This window comes from Lagopus muta, chromosome 21 (genome assembly GCF_023343835.1).
Source record: "Lagopus muta isolate bLagMut1 chromosome 21, bLagMut1 primary, whole genome shotgun sequence".
Taxonomy (NCBI): Eukaryota; Metazoa; Chordata; class Aves; order Galliformes; family Phasianidae; genus Lagopus; species Lagopus muta.
In genome coordinates, this window is record NC_064453.1 from 1,019,283 (window position 1) to 1,046,695 (window position 27,413).

General features: G+C 49.6%; 1 protein-coding gene across 15 annotated transcripts in view; it reads right to left on the bottom strand.

Moving 5' to 3' along the window:
* The window catches only part of PRDM16 (PR/SET domain 16), a 212,125-nt gene that overhangs the window by 3,594 nt on the left and 181,118 nt on the right, over positions 1 to 27,413 (bottom strand). For 5 of the 15 annotated variants that reach the window (XM_048967892.1, XM_048967894.1, XM_048967902.1 and 2 more), the window contains 12 exons: positions 25,456 to 25,558; positions 21,085 to 21,283; positions 18,596 to 18,743; positions 18,172 to 18,325; positions 14,106 to 15,507; positions 11,095 to 11,182; positions 8,084 to 8,253; positions 6,832 to 6,909; positions 2,558 to 2,727; positions 2,113 to 2,287; positions 1,202 to 1,432; positions 69 to 243 (listed from right to left, as the gene is read on the bottom strand). In XM_048967892.1, coding sequence (XP_048823849.1) covers positions 69 to 243; positions 1,202 to 1,432; positions 2,113 to 2,287; positions 2,558 to 2,727; positions 6,832 to 6,909; positions 8,084 to 8,253; positions 11,095 to 11,182; positions 14,106 to 15,507; positions 18,172 to 18,325; positions 18,596 to 18,743; positions 21,085 to 21,283; positions 25,456 to 25,558 — 3,093 coding nt within the window. Of the gene's footprint in view, positions 1 to 68; positions 244 to 1,201; positions 1,433 to 2,112; positions 2,288 to 2,557; positions 2,728 to 6,831; positions 6,910 to 8,083; positions 8,254 to 11,094; positions 11,183 to 14,105; positions 15,508 to 18,171; positions 18,326 to 18,595; positions 18,744 to 21,084; positions 21,284 to 25,455; positions 25,559 to 25,821; positions 25,867 to 25,969; positions 26,035 to 26,579; positions 26,668 to 26,991; positions 27,400 to 27,413 lie in introns of those variants that run through there. The other 10 variants (XM_048967897.1, XM_048967896.1, XM_048967899.1 and 7 more) reach the window with 10 other exon arrangements.

Genomic DNA, 27,413 nt, shown 5'->3' on the forward strand with positions numbered 1-27,413 from the left:
CAGCTGCTTGCTAATGCTATAGGACGCGCTGGCAGCAAGCTAGGTAGAATGTTCTGGCATATACCTACCTGGTTTTTAGCCTGCCTGTACAGAGTCTGTTTTATTGTCTCAGAGTCTAAGGTGGAATTAAACACATCTTTAACTTCAAATGCTTCCTCGGCTGCTTTGCGAAGATCCAGCCCCTTCCCAAAATTCGGCATCTGCTCCAAATCTAACAAGCCGGCTTCGTCCTCCTCAATACACCTGTACCAATGACCAGGGGAAGGGGTTGACCTGTTGTTAGCTCATGGCACCGTTCACACACGAGCGTGGTGCTAACCAGTTCCTGCATGCACGTACATGGGGGTCTCACAAGCCACATGCGTGAGCGGACAGACGGACAGACAACGAGAATGACACAGAGTGCAAGGCACAAAGAAGAGGTGGAGAGCGTGATTGTGCACCTACAAGCATCGGAGTGATGGATTTTTGTGAGTCAGCCTGACTAAAGCTCTCTCTGCTCTTCTGCACAGAGGTGTCCAGCTGCTGGCTGCTCCTTGACACATCTGGCACTGGATCAATGTCTACAGAACGCTGCTGTGTCTCCTCTGAGTTGCAGTGAAAGCAGTGAAGCACTGAGACTAAATAAGATGCAGGCTCTGCATCCGAGGATATTTGGTACAAATGGCAGTTGGGAAACTGAAGCTGAAAAAGGAGCACTAAGCCTATACAGGTGCAACAAATCTTAGTGGCGAAGTTGTCTAAATATCACTCGACCCTGGGAAATAAAAATCTTTACCTTTTCCCTAAATGCTGGTGGTTTAACTTGAACTCAACAGCGTTTTGCTACACATAAAATGAGTAGCATGGTACAACACGGATTGCATACGTGTGCTTCTCCCTCTGCCTCAACCAGAGCACTAAAGACAGGCATCACCCCTGAACTGCAGTGCCCTGCAAAAGCTCTTCTCTGTTTCGGACTAATTGTTCTCCTGCCTCAAACTCCTCAAGTCTTGGATCTACATCTTATCACAGCCTCTCCTTGCAGCCCACTTGTTTTGTATCCCTCACCATGGTGAAAATGGAATCAGTCAAGTGAACGCTTAAATCAAACTGAGGTATGATATATGGCCTGAGAAACAAAACAGTCACAATCTACCACTGACACAGGGTCAGAAGTCTGGCCCCCAAACGACTTCCCAAAGGACACGGCCCACCTCACCTTCGGGTGTGCTCAAAGCTCATGGTGAGAGATGTGGGCTCCTCATCCTCTTCATCCTCGTACGTTCCTCGGGGCTCTGCAGTGGGTGACACCGTTTCATCCTGTGACTTCCCTGTCAGGCTGTCGTCATCCTCCTCCTCCAGTTCTTCATCTTCATCATCCACATCTTCCGTTTTCTCATTTGCTAATCCGTGACACTGGGAGTTGCTGTCAATATCCTGCATTTCTGGCCTGAAGTGTTTGGCCAAGAGGGGAAGCAAATGAAAAGAAAGAGATCAAATGAGTAAGTCATGCATCTTCACTGTAACATAAGACTGCGTTCAATTCATACGTGTGCATGAATGCAAATATCTAGAGTTATCTATGTCCATATGCACACTATTTAAACTACAAAAAAAGGGAAACTGACATGTTTTAGGCAGTTAAAAATCAGCCTTTGCAGTGCCTGCAGGGACAACGAGCACACCAAGTACACATGAACCCAAATGCTTTTCAAACTAGCATTCTGCCTAGTCTGCATTTAAGCGATGCTTTTCCATCCCTCAAAATATCTGTGGGACACAGGGCTTTCCTCCTCCTCTCTGTACTGCATTCTAACAACCTCCATTTGAGGAAGCTCCCTCACAGCTGGGCAGATTTGATACTCCTCAGTCAAAATGGGGTTTGTAAAACAAAGGCGAAATCAAGATGCCTCCCAGGCCCCCCGCCTTGCCATTCCTCCTAACCCAGGTCATCTCCTGAAAAGACTCAACACTGGGCTCAGCACTTGAAGTTGGTGGTGCTTTCCATTCCAAACCACGACGTTTCTCTCTTCTGAGTGCTTTAAATCAAATACTACAGGACAGAGGCTGACTGGTCTTTGAACCACGTTAACAATGCGTGCCACCAGGTCATTTCATTTGCTGGTCTACCTTTTGTCTGCTAACGTTGACGCTTGATTCATCTCACTATTTGCAATAAAATTTCTGATTTCAGAGAAATATGAATCCTCTTTCTCATCTAAAAGTGCATGGTTGTCTGACTCCGAGTTGGGGGAAGAGGCACTGGTCCCAAGGTGGTTTGTAATGACTCCAGAGTGCTGGCTCACTGAGTGGGAGAAACGAGACAAGAGAACAGGAGAAACAATCAGATGCTGTCAAAGTCATCGTTAAGAGAGAAAATAAAGGAGGAGCATCATGCAACAATCCTCTCACTGCACAATAAGGTTATTTTACACAAGCTTATGTCCTCCAGACTTGAACTACAGAGAAAAACAGGCAGCACTCAGCATTTATGGGTGGCACACGCAATTCCAGAAGCCCCATCCATCGTTCAGCTGCTTGCCTGCAGCTCTCCCAGAGCAATGCTGGTTGCTACCTGGAACGTTCTCGTGCTCGTGCTTCTTAAGATGTCGGTCCAGGTTGGTCTGCTGCCCAAAGCACCGGTTGCACAGGTGGCATTTGAATGGCTTCTCCTTGTTATGGATGTTTCGAACGTGCCGCTGGAGGTTGGAGGAAATGCTGAATGACCTGTCACAGTATTTACACCTGAAAAATAGAAGCAAATGCCAAAGAGTGCAACGTGAGGGGGGAGAAAAAAAGAAAGGCAACGCAAAAATCTGACTACCAGAAAACCAGAAAAATGTTGGTCTATAAATCTTTACTCGGCTGAGGAGCTGGAATGCAAGAGGCATTAATCATTCCAGACAAATCTGATATTATTGTTACTCAAGGAGCACAAAGAAAGGATTAGGATTAATTAAGAAGCGAGCCGTCCAAACAAATAAGAATTTTAAACAAAATAATTACATTTTTTTTTCCCCCACACATGAATGTAGAAACACAAAAGGTGAATTAATTCATTTCACATTTTGCAGGGGAGGCAGGTGAAATCTGGCATGGGGAGAGGAGAAAGAAGAAGAAAGGGAGATCAAAACTATAATCTTGTTACTATCTAGCACAGCCCTTCACGGCGCACTGATGTGGACATATGGAAAACCCTGAATTTATCCATGAAATTCCTCAAGATACAGGCAGCAGAGCCTTAAAGACCATTATGGCTGCTATCATAGCACAACGGCTCCCAAGAAATACACCACAGCTTCCAAACTGTGTCAGACCCATTCCCATGGAGCGAATATCTGGTTTGCATTGAACTATGTGCAACGCACGGAGCCAAGCCAGGGTGTTTGGGGGAACTGCTGAGCGAAGAAATGTTCCTCTTTGGATCACCCCTCTGCAGGGGCAGATGCACTGGACGCCGGGCTGTAGTTACCTTTCCCTCTGGACGGTGATGCTCTGAGCTCTGCGGGCAGAGCACGACTGCAGAGGGCAGCTTTGAGCCGCAGAGAGGAGCTCCAGGACCGAAGGTAGAAAGCCAAACTCCTCCAAAGCAGCCCGATCAGATCCCCCCTTTCAGTCCATCACCTCTACCTAACAAAGGCACTTTCCTCATGGCTACGCTTCCAAAGCCCACAGGAAGCAGAACCCTTCTCTGCAAAGCTCTGCAAACCCTGTGCACTCACGGGACAAAACACAACTGTTCCTAAAACCCTCTCATCCCAACAGGATCCGTGTAAGGGCAAAACGCATCCCAGCTGCACCATAGCTCCTTGTGGCACAAAGCTCACAAGTGCCCTCCTCCCACACTTTTCCCTTCCCTTACTCAAGCACCAAAACTGGATTTGCCTTGACAGTAAGGATGTGGTGTGGTTTCCTACAAGCATAGCAGATCCAAATGCAAGAAGAAGGTGCAAGTGTAAAAAGTCCATACTGTGAAACACGTGCACCATTTCCAGATGTGCTACAGCTGCAATTTTTATTTGCTCTCCGAAACCAAATTGATATTATTTTTGGGAATAGCAGAGATACATTTATGAAACACTCTCTCTCTTTTCTTCGTGGATTCCACGCCCACCTCCAAATTTCCTACTGTTAAATCACTGCAAAAATATTAAAATATTTCAAATCATGAACCTTTCCTCATGATTAACTGAGGAAAAAAGCAAAATCTCGTGTTAAACCACAGCTTTCTCAGGCTTCCAAAGCTTTCTCTCCCTCTCTGCTAGCAACACAAGGATCAGACCCGTGGGCTGCCAGGCTTCTGCAACCCTCCAGACTGCAGCATCCCAACACCCGACGTCCCGTAGGAGAACAGGAGCTGAGTTCCAGCAGTGCTGTGCCATCAGCTCCCTCTATTTCCAGGCACTTCAAAGCAGCACTGCCAGGAGCACGGCTCGAACGCCCCGGCCCCCATCCACCCATTTATTTGGATGTTCAGGAAGTCTTTGAAAAGCTCCCTCTGACAGGTCCTCGCTTTAACTATGAGCTATGCAGACCCAGGCTCGGATGCAGGGAGAGGGGATAAAGAGCTTGTTAAAAAAATAGAAACCAGAGGCAAAGGAGCAACGTCCAACGTCTGAGCGCTGGGATGAGGGCGGCGGGCGGCGTTATTTGCGGTCCCAGAGGGGTCGGTGCTTGGATCTCTGCTGGTTTTAATCTAAATAAACGACCTGGACGGAAGGACCAACTTAAACACAGGGAAGAGGGGAGCTCAAAAAGGAGCCGTCGTTGCTTTGTAAAAGAAAATGAGAGCGCTTTGTGAGGAGCTGAGCGCGAGCTGCAGTGCCACAGCAGACAGCGGTGTTAGTTGTTAGCTTCGGCTTAATGCAGATAACAGGACACGGGGGTCTGAAAGGAAATTAAAGCAAAACAAACTCAAAACAGACGTCGGGAAGCACATCTTTATGGGAGGAACGGCAGCCTGGCAGGCAGTGCCTGAGGACCGGGGGTAATTCAAGAATCAATTAGAGGGCATCCTGGAGGGATGCGAGAGGAGAGCCGTGCCGAAGCCAGCAGCCAGGCTGGGCTGCGTGCAGCCTGTGTGTTCTGCCTCCCCAGCTCTGCATGCTGTCCTAATGCTGTTTCAAGGTAGATTTTCAGGAAGCACAGAGCATTACCAGGTACTCCTCACTCTACACAGCACTGCTGCTCCTTTTCAGAAGGAATTAACATCCATGGTGCCCATGTGCTGGGCATTCCTACCTCATGTCCTCATCACAGACAGCGAAGGAGCAAAAGGGACTTGCTAAAGAACACGGAAGGGTTGGGAACCAGACATTTAAACACCAGAAGGAAAGTTGCAAGGTAAAACACAGAGAATCCCCAACCTGCTTCTACCTGCAGGATGCTGGCACTTTAAAAGCAAGCTAAAAGTGGAAATCTCTGTTCTCTGAGAGCAGAGGAAAATCGATGATAATTAAGCCCTTCTATAAACGTTGCACTGACTCTCAGGAGCTCTGTTATAATGCAACATTGTCCAGAAGTCAGCGCTCTACTGCAGGAAAAATCCCACACAAAAACCCCACACAAGGGCCATTTTCTGGGACAAGAGCAGATGAAATACGGCGCGTGTTTTGCTAACCTTTGTTGAGTCCAAGGTCTCCTTTTTTGGAAGAAAACGGCACTGAATCTCCGAGTAACTGGGAGTGAGGGTTTGACTCAGACAGGACTGTGTGCTGAATGCGCAGCATTCATTCAAAGCATATCAAACAGCACAACTGAGAACTCAAAGGGAACGCTTCCAAAATATATGTCTGCTTTGGAGAGGGGGTTTTTGGATTTGAATCTACCTCGTGTCTACACTCAAAATCCTCCATGCATCTGTATAGAAAACAAAGTGGCTCTGAATGCACCATGGGTCACAGTGTGGAAGAAAGTGGCTTCTTCAGTAAAACCAGGCATGAGAATGCCATGCATTGCAGCAGATGAGCTCTGCTGCTACAGATTTGGTTGTGTTTCTCTTTCTGTCATAACCACAACATCAGCTTTGCTGTGAACTTAGGACTGTGTGTGGAAACACCACAACATTACTACCCAAAGCAAAATTGCTGCAGTTGCTGCTGCTGTTTGACAGCGTGCAACACACCGACTTGTCTTATGGAAAACGCTTGGTTTTAAGTGAGCTCTCAATTCATCACTCGTTCAGTTCTGCCAAATGAATACAGATACATATCCTAAAAAGAAAGGAATCAAAGCATTTTTCTGCCAAAGTCTCTTCTTTGTTTTGAAACCGACTGCAAAACAGTCAGAGAAAACACGGAGCAAAACAACTTGGAGACAGATGCTGCTCCAGCTCTCTGCACACACCTCTGTACCTCCATTTCCTCGTGAAGTCTGAAAGGCTGAGGTGAACAGGACCCCCTTTGGGGGAGCTCAGTGCCTTTTTGTTTTGATCCACAACTCCAGGCATCTCTGACACGCATTAGGGAAAGAAGAAAGGAATCCAGCTAGCTCCAGCAGTTCCTTTCCTGGCAAGCCCTTCAAACCAGCCTGGTTTGCAGAGACATTCAGCACCTTCAGCTGTCCTTGAGACGAATGGTTAACGTGAGTGTGAAACAACACTGGAAATCAGATCACTCCTTTGCCAGCATACATCTAAATATAAGCTAAGTGCCTATCTGCAGGCTGCCAAGCTGGATTATTTTTGGCTGGTACACACAACATACAGTCCGATGAATCACGGTATGAAATGCTATAGGACCGCAGGGTTACACTGGCACAGCTTTACAGCGAGGGGAAAAAAAAACCCACCAACACAGAGCGGTGAATGAGGGAGGCACTGGGGAAGGGGATTCTTGGGGGTAACATCACCTGTAGGGCTGCTCTCCCGTGTGTGTCCGCAGATGCCTCGTCAGGTTGGCTGAGCGCGGGAAGATCTTGCCACAGTACCTAGGATGGCAAGAGCAAAGTCAGTGCATCAGCAGCACCACCCACTGCCTCCTCTGGTGGGAGATCCAGCGCTGCCCATTCGTGTTGCCAACCACCTGAGATGTTAACAGACCTCTCCTCTGTTCCCTGTTGGTCACTTATACAGAATCTACTTGATTATCCTCAGAATTCATTGCATTCGCTTCCAGATGAATGCTGCAGCCTTGCTTTGCTGTTACTGGGATATACTGCTGTGAGTCTGACAGCCTGCTTAGAATAAGGAAATGCAGCAGTAGAAAATAAGAGAAGGAACCACGTTCCATAGTAAATCTGACTCATAGCAAACTCAAAAGGAAGGGAAGTATAAATAAAGATGTTAATTGGGAAATAAAATACTCAGGAGGAAAAGCTGTGCTCTGTGTCTGGGCAGCCCAACGCTTGATGTTGCAGAAGGAAATATGAGTTGAGTTTCTTAATTTCAGAGACATTTGGATGTCCATAAGATGGATGGTTAATGTGAATGTTAATCCATAATGAAAATCCACGTGGTAATGGGCTACTGTGTGTATAAATCGTAGCTGAGTCCCTCTCGTAGTGGGAGACCTGCTGTTTCTAACCACCCAGCTGAAACCTGAGCACAGAGCTTTTGAGGCAGAGCAGAACGCTGCAGTTGCATCAAAGTCTGTGCCCACCCAGTGCCCACGAGAAAGGTGCAGGGAGAGCCATCACAACAACACACTTGTAGGTAAAGCTGTGTGAGCTTGCATGGATTCCCGTTCCCTCAGGACTATGCTCTGACACACACATTTTTAGCTGCAATTGGTACACGAGCATTGCTGTGGATAGAACTGTCTGTGCAAAGAGCAGCTCAGTGCTTGCTGCTTCTAAAGCTCCTTCACTTCGCATAGCTGAGACTGTGCTGCTTTCCCATTGCAAACTGTGGCATTGGCTACCACACACCAGAGACTTGGCGTGGAAGGGCCCCGTTTGCTTGAGAATCTCCAGATCTGCTCCCGAGGTTATTCAAGATTACAAAGCAAACAGAAGATGCCCATTTTCCACCAGACAAAAACAAGCTATTTCGGAGCACGGTCGTCATCGGCGTGCTCCGTTCTCATTCTGCTGCCCCCTGCTTTCCCTCCCAGCCCCGTGTGGGTGGCGGGGATGCCCACGTGGGGTTGCTGTGCTCCCTCACCTGCAGGTGTAACGCTCCTTGCCCTTCCTCAGGATGGGGTCTGACAGTGTGGGAGGCGGCGATCGGAAGTTGAAGGGGTGGTGGGGAAGGGGCTGCAGGGAGCTGCCCGAGTCCGCCTTCATGGCTGCAAAGCTCTCCAGTTTCTCCGTCATCGTTTCTATGGCTGACATCTGCAAGCAGAAGGGCCTCGTGTCAGAGAGATGGGGGAATGAAGGGAGCTGGGCAGGAGGCAGGGGGGCCCTGCAGCGAAGATCAGGCTGAGGATGGAGCAGGGCCATGCAGAGTTTGCCTGGCCAAGACGTTTTAATTACATGTCAGAAAGGTTGAGGAGCCCGTTAAGGTGATGGAAGGAGGAGTGCGAGGTGGCTGAGCTTCCTGAAGGGAAAGGAAAGTCCAGCCAAGCTAAAACAAAAACGAGCAGTGGTTTGGTGAGTTACGGCTATGGGAGGACTGCAGTCTGCACCTGGAAGTGCAGACTATGGTTCTATTCTATGATTCTATGATTCCAAGTCCTGTTTGGGTGGGAGCAGCAGGCATGCAGGGCTGGCAGGGTGGCCCCAAAGGAAAGGCTGCCATTCCCCTACAGCTTTGGGTTCTGGGACCCAGCAGCAGCCACAGAAACACTGGGGGTGAACACCAGAAACAGAGAGAAACGTGGAGAGATGGGAAAAAGGGAAAGCAACAAAAGGTGAGAAGAGAGCAGGAAAGCAAAGGTTGTGCTCAAAAGTCCTGCCAAAAAAAACCCCAAAAATAACCCCAAAAAAACCACGCTCAACCAAAACCCACTTTTACTTTCATTAAAGCAAAACAGGAAACCCAAATCCAAGAGAGAACAGCAGCTTGGAGGACTGCACTGACGTCTCCAGCGTTCAGTTTTATGCACTCTTGAGAGCACTTTGAGATACCACGCTGAAAATGGGGATAAAACAAACAAGGCAGCAATAAAGCTGCCTCTTTACTGCGGATGACATCAGTGGGAAGGGAGCAATGGGGGCAGTGGGAGCCTGAATGGAGGCAGACAGCAAGCAGGGAGACGGCGAGCAGCGGAAGGCAGTAGGAAGCCATATATCAAAAGTAGATGCTCTATTGTACAGGAAGGGCTGACCTTTTGCACGTTTACACTTTATTAAACTGGGTTTGGGGGGGGCAAGGGGGGGAGAGAGCCAAGATATTGTTTAAAATGTATGACTATTAAAAAAAAAAAAAAGTTGTCTTAATCACCAAAGAATACATTGTGGAAGGCTGACAACCATTCATAAGCTGTAAAAAAGAGGAGTAGTAAAACCCATTTCTCGATAATAGATCCACAGCCCCTTGGTTGGAGGCTCCCAGCCCATGATAAATAGTAAGTAATACTTAGCGCCAGCCACTTGAAAAGGTTACTTGATCATTTACAGCAAAAGCTCTGCCCCAGCTGCCAGTCATGTAACAAAACCATCACGTTAAAATGCTATCCGGATCTTTCAGAGCTATGTCACTCAGCCCTTTGCTGCAGTACCTGGAGCTATCTTTTGTTGTGCCCTGTTCTTTAGGCACTTAGTCAGAGATGTTTGCTGGCTTGATAGCCCTAGGCTTATTTTAAAATTCTAAACGCTGGCCATAGCCTCTCCAGTGCTAAAGGCTCTCTGCTATTTAAGGAACAACTGCCTGGTTATAATAAAAAGGATGGGGAGAAGAAAAAGAAACTTCACAGGTGAGAAAAGGCTCTCCATTAAGTTATCAGAAAGTTACATCGTTTATTTACGCTGTCCAGAGTTTCATTTGAAATAGACAATGTGTGAATGCCTCACAGCACAGCCACCGCTGTCGTCAACTGGGAAAGGAGCGAAAGTTGCCTGGAATTCAGTGTAAGAAAGCAAGCACCTTCTGATGCTTTAGCATGGCTTTGGGCTGGCTGGCATCGCAGTGAGGCCCTCTGTGAGATGCACAACAGAAACAGAGAGCAGACGTGGGCTTAGAATGGGAGAAGCACAGGGAGGGTCCTCCAGCCCCCTGCTATTCGGACGTTGGTTCTAATGAAGACAACAGAAGCAAGAGCTTCTGAAATCACAGTGCTAAGGAAAACATCCACGAGAACACTGGATGGAGATCTGGCAAGGAAAAATCTCACATATTCTTGAACCAGCGAGCTGCCTTCATCTACCTTTGGTCCTTGGGATATCTGATTGGTTTGTAGCATGGGAACAGCCACTCTTGAGGCCAAGTGATCATTACACAGCAGCCTCCTTCGCTAAAAATCAGTTATCAGGAAGTTTCGGGCTCGAGCGATTGTAAATTTTAGGCTATTCTGCGTGATAAGCCATCAGAGATAACCAGACCTTCCACATCTTTTCATTGCCATGGGAAGAGGACGTGGTCAGGATTTCAGGAACAATGTTAACAGCCTTCCACCCAATGTCGGCTGCTGCCCAGGGCCCCCACGTTTCTCATCGTCTCGTTGGGTTCCTTGCTGCACTAGCTCCTCCCTGCTATCAGATTCTTTACAGGCAGATATCCCCACCATTCTAACTCACACAAACACAGGATGTTCCTGGCCAGCCTGTCACCATTATCCAGCCTGTATGGAGGAAAAATCAGGGGAAGTTATTAACCAAACTCAGAGGCTGATGCAAAACAATGAAGGAACTAAGTTTAGCTGTGAAAGCAACCAGGATCCAGCTTTCACAAACCTGCAAGTTATTAATCTAAGGTGGGAAATGCTATCAGACAAGAACAATGCATGTGAATGCAACTAGGAGTACAGGAATGGGCTCCCAGCAGGGGGACAGGGATGGCTGGGGGCACTGACAGCACACTGGACATTGTGAAACAGGGAACCACGAGCACAAGGAGTAACACCATTCTGGGCAGTGTTTAGCTATCACAGGGTAAGCATTCAAAGTAACTGCAGGAAAATTCTGGCGTTCTGGACCCTTGGGTGAAAAGAATCCGATGCCAGCGACCTCATTGCACTTCTCCATCACAGGGCTTTGGCATTCAATCAGCACTGAGTTATTACTGTAGAGCTTTACCTGGGGGTGGAATAGCAGCGGGGAGGGTCGCAGGTACTTCTCCTTTAGGGCACCCACAGGGTCTGTCACCTTCCGCTTCTCCACCCTGCTGGACAACAACACAGAGGGTTACGTACCTTCCAGGGCACAGCAGCAAAGGAGCAGCTGAACATTTCAACGACACCCACGAGGCTGCTCTCCTGTTAACACATCTTTCTCCCCTTCCTGCTGGATGCTATTAATGATGACCCACACATTACTCACTGCGGGCAGTGGAAAACAGAGCCCCTCCTTTGGGCAGCAGTTGGGGTTTCTAAGCGAGGTGGCAAGCCAAGCTCTTCTGATGGCACTGCGGCCCCTTCACATATTCCATCCCTGAGCACCTTGCTTTACAGACATACCCCTATTTTTGAGAGAACTGGCTGTGCTTTCGCAAAACATCCTCCTTGCAGGAAAACCACGGTGTGGAAGCACCCAGAAAGAGAATCTGCAATATCCTGCAGGGCAACGTTGCGTGAAAGTAACCCCAACAACTGCAGTTGCATCTTTGAATCTCTGGAATGGAATCCATCCCCATTCCACATCTAACTACGTCAGTCCAGCATAAATGAGAGCAAATCATTTTGCCACATTTCAGCTGATTGGTGCGTGGCTCAAATTACCAAATAGCTTAAAAGAAGAGTCACGCAGAGCGCTAATTAGTGAGCTGTCTTTAATCTGCATTTATTTTTAATTCGGGAGAAGAAAAGAGCAGAGCTGGGATTGCAATGCACCCACAATTACTGTGCTTTGGAAGGAACATTGAGTCAGCGTGCTCACAGCTGCAACAACCCAGGCAACTTTCTGCCCAACATCAGCAAAGGGTGCTCACGACCCATCGGCCATGCCATGCCATGGGGCTAAGCCAATCTTCTCAGCCCAGTGCCTGAGAACGTTACCTTAACGAGGCCGAGCTAAAAACTGCCCTGATTTCAGGCTGTCTGGCTGCATTAAATTATATCACCAGGAGAAAATGTCAAGGATTTAAGTGGCCTTGGGGAGAAAAATGGAAGGAGCCAAATGATGTGAGAGAGTCTGATAAAGAGAAGTTTAGAAACAAAATATTTCCATATTTTTTCGAGCTGGGACTTGGACGCTCGGCTGTTTGGCTCATTACATCAGGAGTCTGATTCACAAGCAGCTCTGCCACGGACTTTCTATTTTAACATATTACTAAAACCGTACGCGTCCCCTGGAATGCATCGCGCGATGCCCCGTCCTTCCCTTCCATCTGTCTTTTGGGCCTTCATGCTTTTCCCTGGGCTGCTATTTTAACTGGCAGCTGCTTTTGCAGCCCGTGTTGTTTTAACATTCCAGCTGAGCCTGCCCAGAGGTGGCACAACCCTACTCAGACTCCCAGCTTTTGCCTCCCTACCCCACGTCTCTACGTTTTTTCCTGCATCAATGAATAACAGACTGCGCACGTCAGCCCTTTTGCCTTCCTTCCCCAGGAGATGCCCACGTTACACACCCCAGCTCGTGATGCAGCCCTTCCCATCACGGATGGGCAGCACGCAGGCTGTGACAGCATCAGCCCCGAGAGCTGGCACAGCGAGAGCCGCTCTCCCAGCAGCAGGCACCGAGGGCTCACTAATCCTCATCTCAGCTGACAGCTCCTTGGCCCCGCTATGCATTGACATCATTTTTTCCCACAGTTATCAGCCATCCAGCAGCAGCAAGGCAGTGACATAGGTGCTGCTCCACCTCGCCGTGAGCCGCTCCTTTGAAGGCTCTGACAACCCATCCCAGTGCTGACACCACAGCCCTGCGGTGATGCTGAGCCTTTCCAGCACTACGAAACCACGACCGCAGCACAACCCATCCCCTGCCAGCAGCCTGGGCACCACTGGGCTCTATGCAGCCCTGCAACACACTAACTCCAGAAATACCTGCTGGTCTGAGCAAGAGCCGAGTGCCCAATCAGACATGGAGCCACGGGGTCGAACCCATGGCTACGAAACACTTCATGTGTCCTAAGGGAGAAGTAATTAACAGACAGCTTAATGTCTAAACGAAGCTGGTTTGGGCTGCCTCCTTTCTAAGAGCCAACAAATGGTATTTGCCAGGTGACAACTGCATCCCTGGGCTATGCTGCATGCAGGCTCACTGCTATGCTCATCTTCAAAAGCTCACAGCCATTCCCCTTTAGAAACAGACACAAACCCCTCCTTTACACCTTCTGAATTCATTCCTCTGGAAGTCTAACCAGCACTTGCATAACTTCACCTACTCCCCTTTCCATGCACAACTTACCAGAGGAGCAACACAATGCATCACTCCTCCCCCCAAAACCCTTCTGTGCAAAGTGAAACTAGAAAACCCTGTGCATCTTTTAAGAACAATACATGCCTCTGGGAGAGTCAAGATAACACTCTACCATGGATTTACACAGCACTTGCTGCTCCAGCCTTAAAAACATTTCACAAGGCTGAGTCTGCAACAGCAGTTCCTATGAACTGAAGAAGGAATTATAAAGAAAAAGGGAGGTGGGGAGAAAAAAAAAAAAGGTGAAGTGGTTCACAAAGGGCCATCAAAGAAGTGAGTGGGAGAGCTGCATTTGCAGACTCCCAGGGCTCCTGACTCATTCCCAAGCCATGAGAGCCCAGGCTCTGAGGCATCTGAACTCTGCATTCTTATCAAATCAAACCTCTGGAATTTCCCCAGCAGAAGTGCCATCTTAGCGTTGGCTCGTGGGAGAGTCCTTTAATAGGTCAAGTTTCTTCTTTACCAAAATAAGGATGTGTTCTTTATACATATTGATTACGAGCACTCCTTTCAATTACTCGGCCCTTTTGATTCACAAAACTCAGCGTGCTGTGACGAAGGGCAGACAAGCACTGCCAGGCAGTATGGACACATCGAGCCTGTCGGACATGTGCTGCCCTTCCTGAACAGCCCACATCCAGATCCGCCTCGAGTGATGATGCCAGCTAGAAAACCAGCTCAAAAACCAGCTCATTAGAGGAAACAATTAAGGCAGGGCATGTTAATACCTGTAGATGGGATCCATGAAAAAGGGTGATGGCTTTGCATAATGCAGGGATGGTTGCTGAGGCAGCTGAGACTGGGAAATCTTGGGTAAGACTTCACTTGCCATTAGTTTCCTTTCCCCATAAACGTGGTTCTTCCGTGGCTCTCTCCCTCCATTCTGACTGGCTCGGATGCGGTTGCCGATGCTCAGATCCAATGGCTGCTCCTCCCCTGAGGACGGGGCTGGCAGGACCTTCGGCGGTGGCAGGATTGGCTTTATCTCTTTTGGCTTTGTGGTGAGATCGAAGGGCGACTCCGAGCTGGTGCTGCCTACTTTGTGGAGGTCCCTGGGTGACTTTGGTTCTGCCTTGACCAGCAAGTTGTGATTGAGGGTTCGCTCCGTGAAAGGGTAGAGTGAATGGGGGAAGTTGGGGAGGAACTGAAATGGAAACATGGAATGATACGGGAGCGAACCCATCTTTTTCTCCTGCATCCCCATAAAGCCAGGCCCAAAATACTTCTCTGCGATGGAGGCGATAGCCTTAATAGAGTCATTAGCTGCTCCCGTGGTGGGCAGCAGGTGCTCTTCTGGGGGAGGAAAGAAGGAATGCTGAGAATAGAAGAGAGGGATCTCGCTTGTGTTGTTGGTGGAGCTCGCTGACACGGAGCTGCTGACAAAGTCCGGCTTGCTCTCCATCTGTTTGCTCTTATCTTTTGTTTTGTCCCTGTCGCTCTCTGCGTCACTGTCCAGGTCAGAGCCGGTGCCAGTGGTGGTATCCAGGTCCGTGCCCGTGGTTGTGTTGACGTCCTCGAAGTCGCTGCCGTCGGACATGTCGCTGTTCCTGGCTTTTAGCTTCTCTAGGTAGGAGTTCTCCAGGCTGCTTTCACATTTCTCTTCTGCCGAGGCGGCCTGGTTGCTGTTGCTCACCGCAGAGATCAGGGGAAGCGCAGGGTTCCCGAGGGGGCTGGGAAGCTTTGCGTCTTGGGTGTGATTGAGGGGGCTTTTGAGGAGTTGTGTGGGTGGTAACAAGGGGGGCCGGGGGTAGAGAGACGGTGGGAAAATCCCCGGGAATCCCGGGGTGAGGGCAGGGAACGCAGGGGGGGCGGGTGAGAATGGAAGACCCCCCGGGTGGGGACGGGACGGAAAATAATCGTTAAATCCCAAGCTGGTGTGGTTGAGGTTGGGAGAGGGCTTGGATTTGTCCATCATGGAGGTGGGCGTTAAGGGGAGGCCCGGGGCAAAAATGCCCCCGGGGTTGTAATGGTTCTTGCCCTCGCAGAAGCGCCGGTGCTTGTTGAGAGAGGAGGTAGTGCTGAACATCTGCCCGCAGTCCTTGCACTTGATTTGGGTGCGACAGTCCGCGTGCATCCGCTTGTGACGGCAGAGGTTGGAGAACTGCGTGTAGGATTTGTGACAGACCTCACCTAAAGCATCAACAGAAACCAACAACAAAAGCAATATGAAATTAACAGGAAATGGGACGGAGCGAGTTGAGAGCTTTCTTCAGTACCATTAAGTGACCGCTCCGTAGGGATGTTCCATAAACGCTTGCCAGCCAGAGCTCCGTTCGGAGGGGCCGAGGCGGTATTTGTTGAATTAGCAGGGCTGGCAGTGCTAAGCTAACACCACCTCACCGCCCTCTTTAATGATCTGTAAATACAGAGCTTTCAAAACGTGATTTTTTTACGACCGCTTTCACCTACGGACTTTGCTGGTGTGGAAGGAAGAGCGTAAAGGGGGAAAAAAGAAATCCCACCCAAACGTTTCTACATATCCAAACACCGTAACTTTGTACTAATGCCTCTTTCAACACAGGAATAAACCCCACTTCTGAGTGAATTAACACACTTCTTTCACAGGAGAACTTCTGTTATCACCAATTTGTAAACATGGAAGCTGAGACAAAGAGAGGGAAGGCGCATTGTGCAGGCAGGCAGGCAAGGACCTGCACCCAAATCCTGCCCACGCTCAGCCCTCCGATCCATGACCAAGCTCTCCTGCCTTCCTTCCTCTCACTTTTACTTAGAGGAACATGGAAGCCTGACTTTCCCTCTGTTTCTTTTCTATTTTCTAGGATTTTCATTAGTATTGGAGTATCTCAAGTCAGGTGAGTGGCGGCTCTGAAAATATCAGAGGAAGCCTCTTCTGCTGAAGTTCAAAGCAAAGATTACTGAAGTTGGACAAACTGGCCATTTCCATTGAAACAAACATCCCAAAATTCAGTGGATCACCACTGTGCCCAGCACCCACAGGGACTGTGCATGTCCAAACCAAGCGGTGGGTGCAAACCCTTCCAGGCACAAGGACAGCCTGTGTGAGCTTCCTCTCAAATTACTCACAATTTCTGAAGAAATGTCACATTTGGGTGGATTTATTTAAAAGATGCGTGCATATTTTCCTTGCCAGAACAGAATTACCCCTAATTTTAATCATCCCCTTGCCATGTGCCAAGGGATGCTGTATCGTGGCTTGCAACACACACACACACTCACACACACACTCCAGTCGATAATAAATCGTTAATCTGCTTCAGCAGATGGTATCACAACCAAGCACACTTTCTGTCAGTTTGCACTGGCTCACTGCTGTGTTTGTGCTATTTTTTTACTGTATGCATTCACAATAGCACAGAAAAAAAGATGTCATGCTGTATCCACGCAGCACAAAATTGTGAGAAAACAGAAGATAACAAAAGCGACGTTTTCCAAGAGAACTGGGCTCTTCCATTTGCCTCACCAGGAAGACTTGCTACAGCCTCACATGTGTGTGTGTAAATATATATGTGCGTGTATACATATATATACACACACACACACACACACACACATATATATACACAACTTTATCCAAACCCCAGGTACAATAGTAGGGGAGGGAACCCAACAAAATCCACCCAAGTTCCTCTGAACAATAATAAAAAGCCTTTGCAGGGTTTTTTTCCTCACAGCTCCCCTCAAGTTGCTAATGGATTCCATATTAACACATGTGGCTCCACCTGGTACATCTGAAGTAGGCAGAGTTGGCCTCAGTTGCTTTACATGCTGATTTGGACTGACAACTCCCTAATTCTTATGAGGTGAGAGTGAGGAGATTATGAGGAGAAATCATTCATCTCGCTGCGGCAATACGACGAGATTCAAATTATCTCTTTCATGTGCCCGTCATCAAATGAAAGATGGCATCAAAATGAGCAATAAGAGCGTTTTTTCTTCCTCTGCTGACACCCATCTGATTATCGCAGAGCACGCTAATGAAACGAGCCTCCCAGGACACCCCTGCATACTGTTCCCATTATACCAACAGGGAAAAAGGCAGAAGTGGGTTCAGTGGCTTCCCTACCGTAACATCAAAGCCCGGAATCAAACCCAGACCCAGCTCTGTGCTTTAATGGCACTTTTTGAAGAGCGTCAGGAAGCAGTCCCTAAAGTTTCCATGGCTTTGTTGTGTCACAACCCACACGGTTATCAAAATCCCATAGGTGCTGTGTCAATTAAAACAATATACAGCCCCAAAATGACAAGAAAGGAGACAAATGGCCCTCGAGGGAAAACCCTTCTTTAGAAATATTCCTCTACAGTGAGCACTAAGGACAGTTAATCTGCTATTTATTTGGTTTCCAAGCACGATCTAGATGAAACACAAAGTAAATAAAGAAGGAAAAATAAAACTCTTAAAAACTCATCTCTGATGCTACCCCAAAATCTGCACTGTGGGTCCAAGGAAACACTCTGGGCAGGCTGTGCCAGGTGTTCACGCTGGTGACATAAGTAAACACTCGAAGTTATTATGGGGGGGGGGAAAAAAAAAGGAGAGAAAGAAAGGAGATGAGAAAATAGCATCGCTGGGACTGCTGAGAGACTCAGCTTTTAACTTGTCAAGAAAGTCAAAAACTGCCGTGAATGTTTACTGAAAAAACAGGGAGCACGCAGAAAAAGAAAAAAAAGAAAGAAAGAAAGAAGTTCATCTCGTTCTCTGACCTATAAAATTACAGCAGCTGCTGACAGAGGGACAGGGAGGACTGGGGGGCCCCGCAGGATACGTGCAATTACAGCAGGAGCCGCGGCTCCGCGATGGCCGTGACAACTTACATATGAAAGGTTTGACAGTGCTGTGAATGTGCTTGTGCTGTTTGAGGCCGGACGAGGTGGCAAAGGTTTTGCCGCAGTCTGGGCAGGCGTGGGCTCGTGCTCCAACGTGCTGGGAGCGGATGTGCCGCTGCAGGTTGCTGGGGTCGGTGAACACCTGCAAGAGAAAACACCTTCAGTGTGCGGAACCGAGCGGGGAGGAGCAGAAAGAGAGGCTGCTGGGGGCTGTGCTGAGCCTGGGTGCAGGGTACGGGATGGTCCCCAAGCCCAGCCACAGCCCCAAGCCCAAGCCCAGCCATAGTGCCAGCCCCAGCCCCAATCCCAGCCATAGCCCCAGCCCCAGGCATAAGCCCAGCCACAGCACCAGCCCCAGGCATAAGCCCAGCCATAGCCCCAGCCCCAGGGCTCTCCAGCAGAAGCTCCCCACCTTCACGCAGTTTTCACACTCGAAGCGCTTCCCGCTGTCGTGAGACATCTGGTGGCGGATCAGGTTGGATTTCCAGTTGAAGGCCTTGGGGCACTGGTCACATTTGTACTCCCGCTCCTCGGTGTGGATCACCATGTGCTGCTCCAGGCTTGGGAGGAGAGACAGGGCTGTGTGTGGGGGGACTGCAGAGCCAGGCCTGCCCCACGCAGTGCCCCACACGGAGCAGCGACCCACCGCGACACAGGAGGAGCCGCTGCGGGCTCACGATGGGGCACTGAGAGCTGCAGCCATGCACACAGGTCTGGTATTTGTTTCATGGATGGCAAACACCCTCTCTGCCTCAAAAAGCTGACGGGTTTGGTGACTTTTCACAAGGGAAGATAAAACCGGGGCTGAGCCCCCGGGGTCCCGACAGGAAAAAGGAGCACTTTGTGAGCAGAATTCCAGCAGCATCCCCACAGGGAAAGACAAGATATGCACGGCCGCTGCCGAGGCTATCGCCTTGCCATCCACGCAGGCACAAAGCCTGCAGCTTCCCAGAAGAGAGCAATTTAACGTCGGAAAGAAACACGATGAGGTGCAAACACATTTCACTTCTAAACGTCAGACATCTTTTATTACCAAAGCCGGCGATCTCAGCTCCTGCCAACTGGCAGCCTCCCTCCGAGCAGGAGGACGATGGCGAAGCGAGGCGGCTGCTGGACGCGGGCCACGGCTGGGATGGCTGCACCCAGCAATGCACGGCTCCCTGCCCTCCCCTCTGCACAGCACCGCTGCTGGCTCGCGGTCCTGCCATAGCCAAGGGCAGGAGGGAACACAACACGGCGCACAGAGCGATTGCACTGAGCTGCCTTCAAGTCCAAAGGCATCCACAGCACTCAAAAGGGCAGCAGGCTGCTCCACCATCACTGCTGGACCAGGGCGAGCAGTCAGCACCTGCCCACCCCCAGGACCACCCCCACCGAGTTCTGATACAAAACACCCCTGGGCCCGGCCCTTATCAACTGGCAATCAGCTGACAGCAACGTTCATCTCGCCAATAAATGCTGCTCTTTACACCGCAAAATTCTTTAGGTGCACAAAGAAATGCCTACTTTGCATGCGCGTATGTAAAAATACGCTCCTGTTCGCTGTGATTCATGAGTTTAGTTAGAGCAAATATGGACAAACTAATATCTGTTTAACCTACTGGGATTAGCCAAACGTTTATTTATTTAGTCAGCTGCTAAATGCTCAATTCCAGTTCCCCAGTGGCAGCCTTGATTTGATCTGGATTAACATCCGAGAAATTCTGAGACGATCAAGGTGTGCTGACCAGGTTTATTGGGGGCTGCTCAGCACATCAAACACAGCGGATTGCCGGGGCAGGGGCAGATGTGGGAGCGCTCCCCAGCTCTGCTAAACACATCAGCATGCAGAGCACACACTGATGTTGCTGACTCTATTTTTCCTTGTTGGAAAAACAACCCAAAACTTCATATTGTCTTCACATAGAGAAAGCCCTTAGTGTTCTGCTCTTCACCCCTCACCACAGCCACTCCACCTGACTTTGAACCAATGAAAACCTTGAAAACCAGCCTAGGTGTTACATGCTCTGGATGCACAGTCCTGGAGTGCTTCATAACAAGAAGCAAAGCCAGAAAAATCCCTAGCATTTTTTGGTACCTGGCACCTGCCACTGAACCATGTGAGAACCACACTGCAAATCGATCACAAATCTCTAAGATCTCTGCTTTAAGGCTGCATTCTGTTCCCATCACATCATGCTTGAGAGATGCTTCAGCTCAATTTCAGCAAGACAAAGAATCGTGCCGTTAAAGAAGCTCCATTCTTATTTAGAGTTGTCTTAGAAAAATAATTCAACAATCATTGCAAATTAAGAAAAGATAGAGAATATCTGAATGCCTTATTTTGCTCTTTTTCTGTTCCACAGCTCTACTATTTTTATGAACAATTAGAAAAAAAAAAAGGATGTGTTGGGAAAAGAACTGTAGATTGCTTCTGCAAGATTAAGGAGGAGCTTATGACCACGTCAGAGTTCTTAGTATGACAAAGCCTCTTTATACCCACTGATCTCAAAGGGCCAAGAATTACATCGGATAAAATCCATGCAGCAAACAGTGGCAGCACGTCACAGTGCTGTGCCCTCAGAAGGACGTCAGAGGGGAGCAGGTGTCACTGAGCTGCTGCCCAGGCCACCACGTCATCCCCACGCCAGCCCTGGGAAGGTCATGGGGAGCTCAGAGAGCACGCAGAGCCCTGGCACAGCTGCTGATGGGGCAGGGAAACACTGCAGCCTACGGAAGCCAGGGGAGACTGAAAGCTATCCAACAGCTCACGGCATCCAAATGCTCCGCTGACCCTATTGGGGTGGGCAGGGGGAAGGCAAGGCACACTCCTGCTGTACCCTGAGCCACCCAGCGCCCACCCAGGCCCTCGCTCCCCACACCAGGGGCAGTGCCCAAAGCACGAGACCCCGAGCCCCATACCTGTACTTGTTGGGGAACATCCTCTCGCAGTCCTTGCACTCGAAGACCTGCCCATCGCCGAGGCCCTCCTGCTTGATGTCATCATTCAGTGTCTCATAGAGCGAGCTCACGGCGCTGCACGCGTACTTCTTGTGCCGCCGCAGGTCCAGCTTGGACTGGAAAAGCTCATCGCAGTCCTCGCAGCGGAATGTGTGCTCCTCTGGAACGGACAGACAGGTGACTCTGATTGTGGGTCAGGACATTCCAGAATTCTATTTCACCCAAGGTTGTGCTTGTAAAGAAAATTCAGTACTCTGTGAGGTCATTCAAACCACCAAACAGGAGATCTGCAAGTGACAGCAGAAGGGTTTCGCTTTAAGCACTCAAGGAAAGCCCGGCACAGGCAGGGCAGCATGGGGTGGAAAGAACAAATGAGATCTTCCTCCAAAGAGGCCACCAGGAAAGGAAAGGAAGAAGCATGCCATGCCCAGGTCAGGGCTGGTGCCCTCTGACCGCTGTCCTCCGTGGGCAGCAGAGTTGGGAACCAGAGCGCTGCAGAGGGAAAGGGAAGGGAGCCCAAGTCATGGCTGTTGTGCTGTGCACTACTTTTTTCCCCCCCCAAAGAAAAAGAAAAACACACCAAGCTCTAATGCACGTAATAAATTATTGTAGTCAAGGTCAAACAAATTAAAAAAAGGGCAGCTATTATTAAGTTTACAAGGCAGCATCCTGACCACGGTGCCAAGTCAAACAACCGGCGCAGAGCTGTACATTTTCCAGCACAGAGTGGGGACAGCACGGGGCTCTGCAGCTCCACCCGCACTGAGCTGTGCTCTTTTTCTGAGAACTTCACTCTCAGAGAGGAAAGCCCGTGGTCAGCCACGCTGCTTGGGGGGGACGAGTGGAAATGCACTCAGTGAGAGGTGGGGCCAGAAGGGAACGTGGCGGTGGGGCTGCCCCATGCCCACGCTGGGATGGAGGGGTGATGGGATGCTGGGCAGGAGGATGCATTTTTAACTAAAACAAGGATTGCTAAGAGCAGAAAACACCCCTATCCTTCCCTCTTTTCAACTCATTCTGGCTGCTGGCATGCTCTGCATGGGTATCAGCATTGTCCCAGAGCTGTGCATCAGCCCCATTCTGCTCCTTACAGAAATCCTGCTTACAGGCAGCTTGTAGAACAGCATTAAAGTGCATCTCATGTGTTCTAAGTCCCTGGGAAAGGAAACCTGGAAATAAGGACATAAGAACCCACCTAGCACCAGTGAGAGGCTGCGTATAACCTAACATTAAAATAATGCAAACTGCTTTTCATAGGGAAAAACAAACAAAAGAAAGAAAGAAAAAAGGAATCAAAGTATCACGTTATGTTTTGTTGTTTTGTTTCACCTCACCTATAGCGTGGAGCACATGAAGTTAAATAGCAGCGTTTCAGACTCCACCTGCATGTGGTTAGGGGCTGGAAGCAGGCCTGGCACAGACAGGCCGTGGGGCAAGGAGTGGGGCAGGGGATGGGACTGTGGGAATCAAATGTTGTTTCTGCATTTGAATTGGATAATATCATTTTTATTTCATGATCTCCGCTATCACAGTTCTTTCTGGGAGTCCTTCTACTTAACTTGGGGAAGATCTCTGATAAGTTTACATCACTTATTGTATAGACGAACCTTCCCAGGGACGCACACTCTGTATAGAGATGTATAGATGTATATTTTGTCACACACACTGCAAGAATATCCTGCACGAGAGCAAACCAGAGAACAAGTGAAGGTCTGCCCGAGGAAGCGCCTGAAGAGACATGGGAAGGCCTGGCATCATCCCCAGTGCTCTTTGTTTAACGATGATGACTTTAAAGAAAATCACCATATCAATACAAGGAGAGCACCGAGACATCTTGCAAACAACAGGATGGCTGCTGACTGACACCAGATAACAAATAAATTAACAAGTGAATAGCAAATGTAAACCTTCTGATAAGATTGTGAACCTGGAGTACCCAGCCATTGGGGAAACAGGGGAGGGGGAGGCAAGGCGGAGCAAACAGGGTCTAAAGGCTGTCATGTTGTGTCCATAGGCGCGCTCCTGCTTGCGGGTCGCCGCCATTGCAATCGCGAATAAAACCTGCTGTTATCAGATACCGTCCTGACAAACATGGCTTGGATATTTCTTTCCATCAGGATGGGCAGAGCAGCCGACGTGGGGCAGCTCAGCCCAGCAGCTCACTCAGCAAACCTAGCGCTCCCCTCCCCACAGCTCAACCCACAGAAGCTCCCCTGAACATCCAGCATCTGCATTTTGGAGACCCAGCTGTGGCACATCAGTGAGTCCAAAAAGCACTGTCTGTTTCCTACGGCTCCGGCTGCACCACCTCTGCTAGCGGCAAGGGCACCAGCTTTTGCTATAGGTAGAAGAGATTGATAAAAGGGAAAGAAATGCTTTTATTTCTCCCAGAATATCTGGGTTTGGACAAAGGTATTTTTAAAGGACTGACCTATACGTATGTATATGATCTAAGCCCTCAGAGTCACATGCTGTACGTACTGTCACTGCCTGCAGGCGCTGCCTGGCCATGTCAGTGCCCAACACTGCACCCCGGTTGCTAGATTGCAGAATATTAGGAATCAGCTCTCAAGGCTGTGGGCTCTGGGCCAGCACAGCACCCTGCACAGCCACCCCAGCACAAAGGAGCTGGGAATGGAGCTCACCCGACCCGCTCTGCTCCGTGCCTTTGGATGTGACACTCCGTTCCTACACTTCAGGTTCATTAAAGCGTTTTTCCTTCCCTTCAGCATCACAAATAAAAATAATCGCCCTTCTAAACAAGCTCTCATTCGGGTTCTTTCTCCTTCCAAGAGTGCTGCAAATACAAATACTGCCCTTCAAAAGCAGCTCTTGCCTCAGTGCCTGACGGAGGAGAAGGGGATGAAAGGAAAAGAGAAATCCAGTAACAAAAAATTGCTGCCTGCTCTCTATGTCTTGTTTGTCAAATCTATGGTTATATGTGTCTATCTAAAGTTCCATCAGTAACACTCAGGACAAAGCAGGAATGCAACAGAAAAATAAATCAGTGCCTAATAGCTTTCAGAGAAACCAAGGGGAACACAATTATGTGGCATCTACATGCTAATCTACCAGACTTGAATCTCAAAGGAGTTCAAGTGCCCTACTCAAAATTCCTGCAGTGATAAGGGGTCTGCTGTGTTTGGCTGGGGTTTGGATAAAAGATTTTTATGATAATTATCTTCCCGTGGAACAATTTTGCATTTTCTTTCTTGTTAATTCTGAGGCGAAATGGGGGTGCAGGCAGCAGGAAGAGAGCATTACCGAAAGTCACAAGTATTAAGAAGTCAAATATTTAACGCTGGCCTCTTACAGTTTGAAAGCAATTATGTGGCAAAAGCACAGGAAGACACAGATAAACGTTACAGAATGGCAGAGATGGAAAACAAGGAGCACTATTTGCATGTCCACACAAAAGCCTGTTGGAAACAAATGCAAAATGGTGCGGAGTTTTCTTTCCGGTGTCTCTGAGGCATCGGAAAAGGGACACAGAACTGCATCACAATGTGTGCAGGAATCACCCAGCTCTGTGTCCATCTCAAGAAAATGATTCACTTCCTTGCGGGGAGAAAACCGAGACAGTAATTCTGAAGCTGAACTCTTGGTGAGGGAGCAGCTGCTGTTTGGAGAGCCCTGGGTGCACCACTGCACTGAGAGCTGTTCCACACTGCCTGTGTGCTGCACTGCAAACCCGAAATCAAATCCTGCACAGGCAAAGGCAAACAAATGGGCCGTGGGATGGCCAGGTGAAGTGACTTGCATTCCTGCCGTTCGTTCTACAGAGCAACAGTTCCAGCTAAGAGCTTACCAAAGACCCTGCCTTACCAGGAAACACCTCACGTGGGGAGCACAAAGGGCTTTTCCACGGCCGGTGTGGCTACCGAGCTCCAGAAATGAGCAGCAGTGCATTCAGAGGAAAACACACGAGGAAGCGAGCAGTGCTTGGTGTGCTGGGTGCCAGCTGGGCAGCCCGGGGAACTTCTCCCTCGGTGAGCAACCCCAGCCCTGCACCCTGCTGTCAGTGAGACTGAGCCATGGGATGCCCTGGCCTGGGGGTGCCCACCTCCAAGGGGTGCCCACCTCCAAGGGGTGCCCACCTCCAAGGGGTGCCCACCTCCAAGGGGTGCCCACCTCCAAGGGGTGCCCACCTCCAAGGGGTGCCAACCACCGGCCCAGGTTGCCCCCACCCAATCCCAGCTTCGAGCAACACAACTACTTCATCAGTGAGGAGTGAAAGTAAGCAGAAAAATGAGCAGCTGCTGGAGGTGCAAGGCCACCTGGGGCACGGATGGAGGCTCTCACCCTCTCTGAGGGTGCAGCACACTGCCTTACCTTCCATGCTGGGTGCCATGTTCCCCAGGGAATAGCTGCCTTCCTTGGCACACACCAAGAGCTCTTCTCCTGGCTCGATTTCCTTAATAACTTTATAATAGATCTGCGAAGCAGAAACAGAAATTGAGAGACATGTTAAATATGCAGAGATGTGCGCTTTACATTTTTAACCAATAACTCAAATTATTCCAGCTAACAGGGGGGGCTGTCACTTGATTTGCATAATTGCTACTAAGAGCTCTTTCTCCTGCCTTTATTTTACTCCGTGCACGTCAAGTTTCACGCAGTTTGGACCACAAAGTAGTATTTACAGTAACAGCCTCCCTCATTCAAATTACACAAAGATCTTCCCATTGTTTCTCCTACCTCCTCCGTGCTCCGTGTACTCGTTACAGCAAAGGGATGATTAACCTGATGGAATTGAAACACTGAACTCTCCGCTTCTCTAAGCCCAAATGGGCCTCGTGATCACAGAGCATCACCCTCACACCCTTCTCCTGTGGGCTGCTCTCACCTGGAACCCGAGGACCGCACTCAACACCAGCACACAAACCAGCCCACTTCTACCGGTGGTGGGATCTGTTTTCAGAGCACACAGGCAGAGCTCAGACCCCTCCCAGCTGGGTGCCCCATCTCAGTGCCCGTGTGAGCCGTGAGGAATGGCTTTGATGAGGAAGGAAACCAGAAAGCACAGCAATAGGAGGTGGGAGTTTGTGCCACGGCCCCGTGCATCCCAGGGCTCTGTGTCCTCTGCAGGACTTCACCAAACTCTCCGAGTCCACCACACCCCTCCCTCTGCTACAGAGCACTGCTGGAATCCAGCAGACACGAGGCATTAACTGCAAGGATCTCTTTGCTCTCCCTCCAACAGCAACGCACAACGTTCTTTCTAGGATATCAACCAGAAGTCACCCGGAGCAGCTCTCAGCTGCAGCTCTGTGCCCACGGGGAATAAAGACCCCAAACCATCACAGCCCACGGGTGCTGCTGACAGCACTGCGCTGCTCTTCGGGTCCCTTTGCTCCACTTCTCCGTACTGAATTCAGAAACCCCCCGCAGGCTCCCTGCCCGCACTGCAGCCACCACGCTGCCCCATCTCCTGCCTTCCCTGAGCGCATCCCTACCAGCTCTCGTTACAGCCATGCCGTTTCTCCAGCGCTGCTCCGGGACTCCCTGGGACCTCCCCCAACCTCGAGCCCGAACCGCAGCCGAACCTCCGAGTGCGGCCGCCCCGTCCGTCCATCCATCCGTCCGTCCGTCCCATCGCATCCCATCCCGCCCGGTCCCACCAGGGGGCACGCTCCGCCCGCACAGCCCCGCACAGCCCCGCAGCGCTTCCAGCCCTCCCGGGTTGTCCGATGTCCGTCCCCAAAGGGTGCTGTGTGCTTTGACTGCGGTTATTGGAGTGCGAGAGGAGGAATGCGAGCCAGCAGGAAAGGCCACAGAGAAGGCGCAGCGGCCACCAACAGCACCGACAGCAAAGAAAGAGCTTCCCAAAGTGCCCTGGCCCCAACCTCAGCCCTTCCCTGCACGCACCAGAGCCCCAAAACACAAACTATGACCTGAAAGGTCCGCCTGGTCCATAGATGCACTCGTGAGCTTTGCATGGCAAGAATCCTTCAGCATGACAGCACTAAATGGTCACCATCACCTCTGTGTGGCATCTTTAACCCTGCACCCCTCTGTTTGTCCTGAGAACAAAGTTACTCAGTGGACACAATCACATTTCTGCAGCAGCTTTTTTTTTTAAGAGCTATAGTTCAACCCTCAATAACTATTAGGGAAAGGCTAGATTCTGCTGGAGTCACATTCATTTCATCAAGCATCTCGTTACAATCATTAGCTTCACCTTGCAATCATGCTACCAGTGGTCTTTATCAATTAAAGCTGCTGTGTTTCCCCTCCTGCAAGGCTTTTTTTAGGCATCCCTAACACAAACCAAAGCAGGTGCTCTCATA